At 40.5% G+C, this 10,474-nt stretch overlaps 2 protein-coding genes across 2 annotated transcripts; both read left to right on the top strand.

The window, feature by feature from the left end:
- The first annotated feature begins 3,116 nt into the window (after positions 1-3,116).
- LOC111569888 (nucleoredoxin-like protein 1) lies at positions 3,117-7,284 on the top strand. The gene is made up of 4 exons (XM_023272317.3): positions 3,117-3,349; positions 5,200-5,470; positions 5,569-5,658; positions 5,796-7,284. The coding sequence occupies exons 2-4, from the start codon at positions 5,235-5,237 to the stop codon at positions 6,169-6,171; spliced, it is 702 nt and encodes a 233-aa protein (XP_023128085.2). The 5' UTR covers positions 3,117-3,349; positions 5,200-5,234; the 3' UTR covers positions 6,172-7,284.
- Positions 7,285-7,975: 691 nt separating this feature from the next.
- On the top strand, positions 7,976-9,518 carry LOC111569889 (nucleoredoxin-like protein 1). Its single transcript, XM_023272318.3, has 3 exons — positions 7,976-8,211; positions 8,467-8,556; positions 8,665-9,518. Exons 1-3 carry the CDS (start codon positions 7,976-7,978, stop codon positions 9,020-9,022), a joined length of 684 nt encoding a protein of 227 aa, XP_023128086.1. The 3' UTR covers positions 9,023-9,518.
- Positions 9,519-10,474: the final 956 nt, after the last annotated feature.

The following is a 10,474-nucleotide window of genomic DNA, read 5'->3' as shown; positions in this document are numbered from 1 at the left end:
TTTAGTAGACTGTGTTTTCTACTTGACTTGGGCTAAAAAGGGGGAAAGTTTAAGCATTTAAAGTTCAGTTAAAATCACATGGTAGCACTACTGTCATTCTACTAATTGTGGGTTCATTACAAGCCGGAGCTGGAATGGCTAGAATATCAAAATAATTGCACTGCCTCTTTTTTTTTTTGGCACACAGCAGTTTTATTTCAGTACAGACATGTACAGTCCAGTGGAGACTTCTTTTAATTAGTGCCTGCTGGTGTTTGTCTGCTCTGTAAGTACATAATGGTCAGTTTAGGCTACAGCAGGCCACCATTACTCCTGTGCACTCCTCTGTCTTTACAGTTGCATATTTGCATCCAATATTAATAGTTTCTTCCAGAATTATGAAGAAAATTCTGCTCATAATGACCTTATTAAGAACAATCTGTGCACATGTCCATCTTCTTTTCACAAGATATACTATATTGTCCCCAAAGTGAAATTTGCCTTTTACAGCTTTATACATCTACAGGCACTATGATAAAACAATAACAAGGCTCAGAATGAGTCTTTAATATGCACAATCATGTGTGAAAACATTACTATCTAATACATGCACATATATTCACACATTCACTAAAACCTTTTTGCACTTTAAAAACACTGTGTTGCACCTTTCATGAAACACATAAATGCTGCCAGTAAAACAAACAAAAAAAAAAAGACGTAGCTCCAGAGATCAACGTTGTCAATCAAAAGTGCAGCCTGACACATCAAGGGTTCGGATGGAGCTGTTGTTTGTGTGAACAACGTGACTGAAGTGGGAACAAAAAACACTTTAAAATGGGCTCTTTTGTATTTGCAGACTGTGTAGCATCTACCTGAAGGTTGTAGTTTGGATTCTGAAAATAAAATGTTTAAAGGATCTTTGGGTTCTTGTGTGGATGCCTGACAACAAGGTACTTTGTATGCAAAAATAATAATTTTGGAAATTTAATCATTGTGCAGTTGCCTAAAGCTCTGTAAAACTGTATTTTGGCACAAAATTTAAAAATGCTAATGTAATTTATGCCTATGTTTAGCTGATAATATTTACAAGGTTCACCACCATGTTACCATGCCAACATATGCTAATCAGAGAAAGTAAAACTGAGGATCACTGGGATTTTAATATTTGCTTAGTGTTTTTAGTGTTTAGCCATCATTATATTTAACATGCAAGAACTACCAAGTCCTATAAGAAACAAATATCACTGCAGAAAGATTAACTGATTTCTTAATAAAACATTGTTAGTTATAAGGATAAACTTTATTGATCCCACAGTGGGGAAAGTTCACCGTTACAGCAGCTCCAAAGAAAAAGTATAAAGGCAGTGCAGGAATAGATAAGAAAAAGAAACAGTGCAAAAGTTGCAGAAAAAAAACATTATATACAGATGATTTTTTTCTTCTTATAAATATGTAGAAGATTATATACAAGAGGAATTATTATGGAATATTTAGAGATATAAAAAAATTATCATTTTGGTAAAATTTCAATAAATGTGCATATCCTGTGAAACAAATTTTTTTCTTTAATACAGATTGCAGCTTAAGTCCCAAGTACAATCCACGTTAGTAGCTTGTTTACCATCCTTTAATTCAGGTGTAATTTCATTTTCTGTCATTTTAACTAAACATCGTTTCTGTTACGTTTCAAAATTTCAGAAATGTCAAATCTGATCAGTCTTGATATGTTTGCCATGGTTGCCTAAAAATTCAACACTAACGTCATTCAAATCTATAATATGATGCATGTAATTATGCTCTGAGGAACAGCAAACCTCCTTCAATTTTTCGCCTCCTTCTTCTTCTCCTTAAAAATGATTACATTTCTGTTTTTTTTCCCACATTCACACCACCTCCTGACTACACGTCAATCAAATGCATGACACATTATTTTAGTTTGTGTAATAGAAAATACATTTTAAATGTGACGGTTATACAACAGTTTTCATGGAATTATTTGTTATATTTCAGATTTGGAGCATCATCTGATTATACGGAGAGCAGTTTTAAAGGTTGTTAACAGAGCACAGGATTAAATCTGTCCATCACTTTCGAAATGACTGACGTGAAATGTGTGATACGTTAAAGTCAGACCCATGGTCAACATAAACAACAGATAGTTCCATGTATTGAACCTACCCAGGCAGAACTGAAAACTTTTGACTGTTGTCTTCCAGGATCACCACTTTAATTATCTTTTTAAAAATTAAAACATCTAATAGTGAAACAGAAAATAAATTATCAAGAAAAAAAGATTGCATACTTTCAGCATCTGCAGGTTCCCCTAGTCTGCATAATCCTGAACATAATACTGGAAGAATTTAAGTTTTGACTAAAATGGAGGTGAAAAGCTAACTGGTCACCAAACTTAAAACACTTCATCCTGAGAGGAACAAAGCAGTCCATCGACCCACAGACAGACTCACACTGGCACCCGTATAATAAAACCCTGCTGCCATAGGGCGGCTAAAAAGCAGCGTGTTGTGTGTGTTTGGCCACATGTCTGAAATATGTTTCTGTGCATTAATGCCACAGGAGTTTGTGTGTGTTTGCGTGCAGTGACGCATGTCTGTGTGACTCAGACTAATCCTATTAGATCACTCTCTCCCACCTCTATATTTACCTCAGCCCTCTCCCTCAGATTAACCCGGGTATTTTCTGCAAGTGCCTCTGCAGATCAGTAAGCACTTCTCTCCTGTACGACACAGGGTTCATTTTCACCAGACTCAAACTGTTTAGTTTCTCTGTGCGTTTCCTGAAATCACCTTGGTAACAGGATGCATAAGAATCAGCATTATGCTTTGAGTGTAATATTACACTCCAGCTGGCGGTGCTGGCTGTGAAAGAAAGGGTCAAACAGGTGAAGTGCCTTCACTTGATACATGCATAAAAGTTATCTCCCTCTTCTTTGTATTTTACTCTCTTCCCACCACTTGACCTACAGTGCATGTATGTCCTGTCTTTGCAATCCAATTTGTCCTCTTCCTTCATCCTTCCTATCCTCCCTCCCTTCTTCCCTTTAAGTAATAAGATTGAGCCTGATTTTTAAGGCCCAACGCTGCACACAAATACGCACAGACAGCAGCGACCTCTGACCCTCAATTACAGCACCACCACACCTCCACCGATCTGTAATCTGCCTCAGCAGACCACAGAGCGCAGGGCGAACAAATTACAGAGAGAGGCGGCGAGAGGTGTCACTAACATAACAAACTTCACAGGATTTAAAGGAAGAAAGAAAACAAATCAAACAAGCAATACAATGGCTTGAAAGGGAGGAGAAGGTCTGGATATATTTCCTTTCTTGTGGGAGTCGAGGAGTTTCAAGGTGAGGTAAATTACTTGTGTATATTCAGCTGCCACAGCATGTACAAAGATTGACAGCCTATTAAATTAGCCACTAACAAAGCACAGCAGTGTTGCTAGTGTATATCAGATGCGATCGATCAGTTTTAAAAAGTGAAACAGATGATTGTGAAATAACTTTTCCAAATGGATTTAAGTTCTGACCTTTCTAAGTCTTACAGTAAATCCTCTTTTTTTTCTCTTTTTTCCCCCCCTTTTTCTTACTGGTATAAGGTCCAATGCTGCTCAATTTCAAACATATTTCTTCAACATCAGCCCTGGAAGTTTCGGTCCCAGGATTGTAGTCTCAAATAGATCTGGCACAGCTCAGAGCCAAAGAGCCAAATCTAATTTGTGAGGTTATCGCTGTCAATTCACAGCCTGCAGTGACGGCTGCGACAGAAATACAGGCTGGCCGAGACAGATAAAGCACATTTCTCAGCTTTTAGGCCTGAACTTTATTTCTGTACCTGAAATTTATTTCTTATGTGGTTGTTTTGTTCTGAGCCATAAGTCTGCTCTTGGAAAACACCATCCGACAAAAGCTTTATTCATCCCGGTCAGGTGGTTCTAGCTGGGCTGTTGTGTTGTAATTAGATCGTGATTACTTTTGTCTACAGAACCTGTTGCAGACTGCAGACTGGATGTCCTTCAGTCAGTCACTGAAGAGGATCACTTCAAGGAAACTTCCACCTCTTACATTTCTGAACCATCTCTTTTTATGAGTGTTTTTCTGGTTCCTACAGATACTGTGACTCAGTCAGCTTGTAAAATGACGGGACAACAGGACGTCTTGAGTGCATGTATTCAGTACAAACAAAAAGAGCTAAAATTTGCTCCTTTTAACTAAACGACTCACTCAATTTCAGCTTTTTTTTAATTTCAAAGCCTCTAGATGACTTTGTTCCTTTGTAGAGCTGTCCAGCTGATTTCAGATACTGGCATCGTAATAAAACCTGCATCTGTAATGGAATCAGATGCATGTTATTAATCAATCATGATTAATAACAAACTATGGTATCAATCACTCTGACAAATTTTGCAACAATATGCAGTAATCATATTTGTGTACATAAATTACTTGTTACTATTCTGTCCAAAGATCAGGTGCAATAGTGACTCAGCTGATGCAAAGTTATGGAGGTTTTGGTCTGTTGCACTGAAAATCATGTGTCTTGTGTGAGCAAAAGTGATCCGTTTAAGATAAATATAAAGCATCAGAAGCCTGAACTTACTGACTTGGTAATCACGTAAAACACCAAGGCAGTAGGCTTTCAGGCTTTTGAAGCATTATTTTTATTCCCGAAGGCCCTTAAAACATGCTATATGTTCTCTGTCAACAAAATAATCTTGCGGTGTTAGAGCTGTTATTATTTTAAAGTTTGGTTTGGCCAACAGTCCAGCTTTGTTGCACATGTGAGAACACCTGAGTTTTTCCGTATCCTTAACTAATGCTTGTTTTGTCATCATTATTTCATTCTAAAAGAAAAAACACATAATATGGTTCAGCTATAATGGACCTTTTCACACTTTAATAACAACAACAACAACAACAGAAAAACATCCTACAGTGCTCTCGCTCTTATTGTTCTCTAATGCATATGCAGAAATCAACTGCATGCAACAGCTTCACACATTCTTTTAGTGCTGAAAATCTGGGAAAGTCTGGGAAATCATATTTACTGCAAAGTTCAACTCCATCCACTCCCTGAAAGCCAGAATCAATGCAGGCAGTAGACTGCAGAAGGCATGATAAAAGTGTTTATATGCTGCATTGTACATTTATTTTAGCACACGTGTATAGATCTTCATGTGACTATCCTTTCTCCACAGAGGGATTCTACCCTTCTCCTTTCCTGTCTGTCATCATGGTGGACCTGTTCCTAGACCGAGTTCTGGTAGAGAACAACTGGGACCAGGATGAACGCAACACAGAGCGTGAGATGATCGGACTCCTCGAGAACCGCATCCTGTTGCTGTTCTTTGCTTCTGCCGAGTGCAGAAAGTGCCAGGAGTTTGTACCTGTTCTAAATGACTTCTTTAAGAGACTGAAAGACCCGGCGTACATCGAATACCCCAAACTGCTGGCGCTCATCTACATCAGGTTCTTCTCTTTCTTTTTATTAAATATTTCTTGCATACATGCGTTTGCATAAACAATGCTGTTTTGCTAGTTGTAAGATTTCCTTCCTCTCTCTTTAGCTTGGATCAGTCAGAGGAGCAACAGGAGAGACTCCTCAAAGAGATGCACAAAAAGGTTCTATTTCTGGCCTTTGAGGACCCTTATAGGAGGTAGGCTGAAGAAAGTTTTCTTAAATAATGTGTATATGTAACCTGTGTGAGTGCTCTCCAAATGAATCTATATGACCTTTTATAAGTGTCCATACATAAATAGTGTGTATATTCACATCTGTTTGTGTGTTTTTCAGGGAGCTGCAGGCCATGTTTAAGGTGAAGGACGTACCAACAGTAGTGGTCTTGCGTCCTGACGGCTCTGTCCTCTCTCCAAACGCTGTGCAGGACATCTGTCGCTACGGTTCTGACTGTTTCCGCAACTGGCAGGAGTCGGCCGAGGTCGTCGAGAGGACCTTCATGCTCAATGAGGAATATGACAACCTGCCTCCCTTTCGAAGCGCCACCGACCCCGTGAGGAGGCTCAAGTACAAGACAGAGGACGACAAGAGGCAAAAGAATTGGTGGAACTTGTGGGGGAAAGGGAAAAATGGAAATAAAGAGGAGGAGGAAGATGGGACATGGGATACCAAGAAAAAGGAGGGAAATAAAGGAATATGGAGAAGAAGATGAGGAGAAAAAAAGCCTCCGTACTGTGTAGAAACATACTGTGTATGAAATTATCTTGCTACTATGACTGTTCTCACTGTTAGCCACTGTACACTTTAATGGAGTTTGTATGATTAAGATCATAATTTTGCTATTGTTACCATTAATATTATTACTATTACCAATATTGTTATTACTGTAAACCATTTCTGCCCATGTAAACCTCCATAAATCAATGTTTCTGTATTAACTGTGCTTTACATGACTGTGTGTAGGGAAAATGAGTCTCTTATAATGACTACTGTTCAGCTCTATAGGCATTTTCTATAGTTTTTATCCTCTTTTAGCACATTTTTTTGTTTTTGCGAGTTAATTCAAGTCCCATAAGTCCATTTCCAGCAGCATCAGGCAGCAGATTTGAAAAAAAGAGTACAGTGCAGTGAAAAGTACAGCCAAAAACCAACAGGCTATATCTTACTGCCCAGCATGGTAAAACAAACAAGGTGAAAAAAATCCAATTTGTGCAGCTAATGGCCCAGATATTCATTTTTTTTTGAGTAGTTGTTGGAGGCAGAGATGAGAGCTAAAAATAGAGCTAAAATGGGAGTGAATGGAGTTAAATTCATCAAACATCAGCTCCCAGTGGAGGATGATGTCTGCAGGATGTGTAAACAGGCAACTATTTACAATCGGGGTTTGATTTTTCAGTTTTTTGTGAAGTTTTTAGATGCCAATTGGTCAAAAAAAAAACCAAAACATAGATATGTATTATTGCAGCTTAAACTAAATCCAGGTGCTGGCACCTGCTGCGGTTGTAGCTGAAGTTAATATCTTTGTCAAGCACTGTGCAAGAGTTGTTTTTTTTAGCATTATTTTGCTATTCTTTGTTAACTGTGAAGTGTCTCTACAGATTTTAATTTTGTTACTAAATAGTTAAACATAAGTTGCACTGATCTCCACAATACCTCAATGAATTCTGTGCTCTTTTGAACCCAAACAAAGTCACCACTGTGGCTTCATGACCATACTGTGCAGTTCTCAGCAGAGTGAATCAAACTATCACTATCCAGATATTCTCTGAGGTTCTGCCTTTCCATTAGTTACTGAATAATAAAGGTCTCTCTGTGGCTCACTTCATTAGGGCCTTTTTTTTTTTTTTTATTCCTTTAAGCACGTCTCTCATTCTGTAATTTCCACTGTCTTTATTCAGACAGACATAATTGTTCAGTCACTGCTTTCACATACAGACAATTAGAGTGAGCACTTCATGTTCCTTGTCCCTCTGTCACCTTGTCTTTCAATCCCTCCCTCCCAGACAAAGGAGGGGAGGTGGAGTGCAGAGACAAAAGAAAGAGGGAGTGAGCAGCTACTGCCACCAAGGTGAAGGAGACAATGAGTTAATGTAACACAAACTGACAGACCGGGAAGTGTTTCAAGTGTGATCGAGGGAAGAGTTGAAAAAAGAGAATTTTGAAGGCTATTCTTCGTTTGGATGTGCCGCCTCGAGGGAAGATAGTATTTGTTCGAGGTAAGCAACTGTGAGGATTATCCGATTTAATTACCAAGAAAGATTATATACTGTAAGAGATGTGTGTGACTATGACTGAGGAGAAACATAAAGAAACATGCAGGGCAAAATCACCAAATTATAAAGATAAGCCCTTTTCGCATACATTCTGCTCTGGTTGTTAATCTGCACTCTCTTGTTGTTTGGCACTGATTTGCATCCAGTATGAAAACCCTTGCAGCCACTTGTTTCCTTTTACTGTGGTGCAAAGAAGCAGTTTTTCCTTCTAATTCCCAGCACGGATCACTGTGACTCTTCACCATGGTGGACCTGTTCGTGGATCAGGTTCTGGTGAAGAACAACAAGGACCAAGATGAGCTGGACACGGAACGTGAGATCGTCATGCGGCTGCAGAACCGAATCCTGATGCTGTTCTTCGCCTCTGCTGAATGCGAGACCTGCCGGCGGTTTGCTCCCACGCTCTCTGACTTCTTCAAGCAGCTGACGGATGAGTTCTACGTGGATCGCTCTGCTCAGCTGGTTCTCCTGTACATTAGGTAGAACACACATTAAGGGCGCTGTTATCACTTACACTGGAATAGATTTACAGCAAGACATTATCCCCTGCCTCAATCTGAAATGAAATCTTTCTGTGCACAGGGTATTTGTACACATGTGCACCTGCATAAAGTATACTGCATGTGTATTGTATGTATCAGTCCCACTGGAAATGCTAGAAGCACAAAGACTTGGACTCTATCTGTCCATTAATCTCCCAACAGTGTGATCCTCTTTTTGCCTTCATCCCTCAGCTTGGACCAGTCAGAGGAACAGCAGGAAAGCTTCCTCAAAGAGCTCCCTAAGAAGTGCCTATTCCTGGCCTATGAGGACCCCTACAGGAGGTGTGTGAGACTAGTTGTGTGTCCAAGCTGCTGGTGATTGATTGCAATGTAAATACACCTAACAGTATAAATCTATTAGCAGTAATACCAGTGTGTGTGCACCCACAGGGAGCTGGAGGCCATGTTTAACGTTGAGGAGCTGCCCACGGTGGTGGTGCTGCGTCCCGACTGCTCAGTCCTCGTCCCCAACGCCGTGGAGGAGATACTCCGCCTGGGAACAGACTGCTACCGCAACTGGCAGGAGGCAGCGGAGCTCATTGACAGGAACTTCATGATCAATGAGGACTTTGAGGAGAAATCCAGGCGCAGCTTGAGTGACCCAGTGAGGAGGCTGAAGTACAAGGTGGAGGATGAGAAGAAGAAAAAGAAGAAGAAGCAGCGCAGAGGGTGGGGTGGAGGTGGAGATGAAGGCATAAAGGCGGATGGAAGAGGGGATGACAAGGAAGGAGGAGGGTCACCATGGTGATTGAGGAGAGGAAGACAGTGAATTTGCTCAAAAGTTGTTGTGATTAGTGATTAAAAAGCGTTGTCACGGGCCAAACAAAAGAGAAAATGCAGTTATTCTCATCCTGATGTTATTGTGACTGACTTTGCAGTTCAGAATCAGTTAGAAGTAAAGGCACAGCTCCAGTGTAGGCCTGGGTATGCCAACAACAATTCAAGATAATGTACAACATCTAAAGGAACACTGACCGCTGCTAACCAACACTGACCTCAGCTCTATGGTGTCTTTGAATGCTGCCAAGTACAGTCAACATAATGTTTGGTCTGAGCCAAGTCGTGCCATTACGGCTCGTTTTATCACACCCAGGAGATTATTCTAACCATTCTTCCATTTTCAACAACACAGCCTCTGCAATGCACTTTTTAACATGATAATTTGCACCGTCCAATCACAGTACACCATGCATAATCTGAAATCAATGAATTATTCAGCGCCATTAAAATAATTTTGTTAGTGACTGTTTTGCTTTGAGTGTTTGTGAAGTCTAGCTGCACTTTATAGGCTGCACAAGTAGCAATCAGAGCCATTCAAAGGGGAGTCAAGTGAAATGATGGAGAAACCGGCTTTACGAAATAATCAGTGATTTCCTTTTGACTGCAGCTTGTCTTCTTTCACGACGAAAACCACGTTTAGTGTTGGAAACGCTCCCTCACACTGCACTGATGATGCTTTTATGCGATCAGTCATGATCTTCATTTGCAGCAGTTCCTCACAGCAGAGAGGAAGATGGGAGGTTTTTCGTCTATTTTCTATCCTCTAAGTGACCTGTGCTTTAACTACATGCTGCCAGTGTTTCTGAAATGCAAATACGAGGAGCTGCACAATAATCACAGTAATGACAGCAGTAGAACTGGGGCTAAAAATGCTCCCAAAGTATCATCAGGTGTCATCAAGGTTTGATTGGTATGGATTGATGTGCTTCAGAACAGGCAGCGGCTTAGTGATTTATTTCAAAGCTTATAGACAGATTGACAAATAGGTCATGTTTGCTATCAGAGCTGCAGGAAACAAAGCTCATTTCCATGGAAATATTGCACATGCCTGTGGATGCTGTGCACTGGGCAGCACAGCAAACACAATAGCTCCCCTTTTCCTCCGTGATTTGGTCGTGGAGCTGGAAACCGGAGCTGGTCAGACGTGCAAAAAGGAAAAAGACAGATTCCTAAATAAACATGAGCCACTGCATATTCCATATTCCATCGCTTTTGCCTACACAGCAGCTTATTGTTGCTCACTCAGACAAACCTTGACAATATAGTCGAAGCCCTCCATCCCTTCCTCTCGCTCTTTCTCTCTCTCTCTCTGCACACGTACACACGCGCACGCATAAACACTCACACGTGCGCACACAAGAAGCACAGACGCGTTGCGCGCTCTCGAGTGCAGAACGCGCAACAAGCGGACCAGCGGATG

Source organism: Amphiprion ocellaris, chromosome 4 (assembly GCF_022539595.1).
Source record: "Amphiprion ocellaris isolate individual 3 ecotype Okinawa chromosome 4, ASM2253959v1, whole genome shotgun sequence".
NCBI lineage: Eukaryota > Metazoa > Chordata > Actinopteri > Pomacentridae > Amphiprion > Amphiprion ocellaris.
The sequence above is the reverse complement of the archived record's forward strand: the minus strand, read 5'-3'. Positions and strand labels throughout refer to the sequence as shown.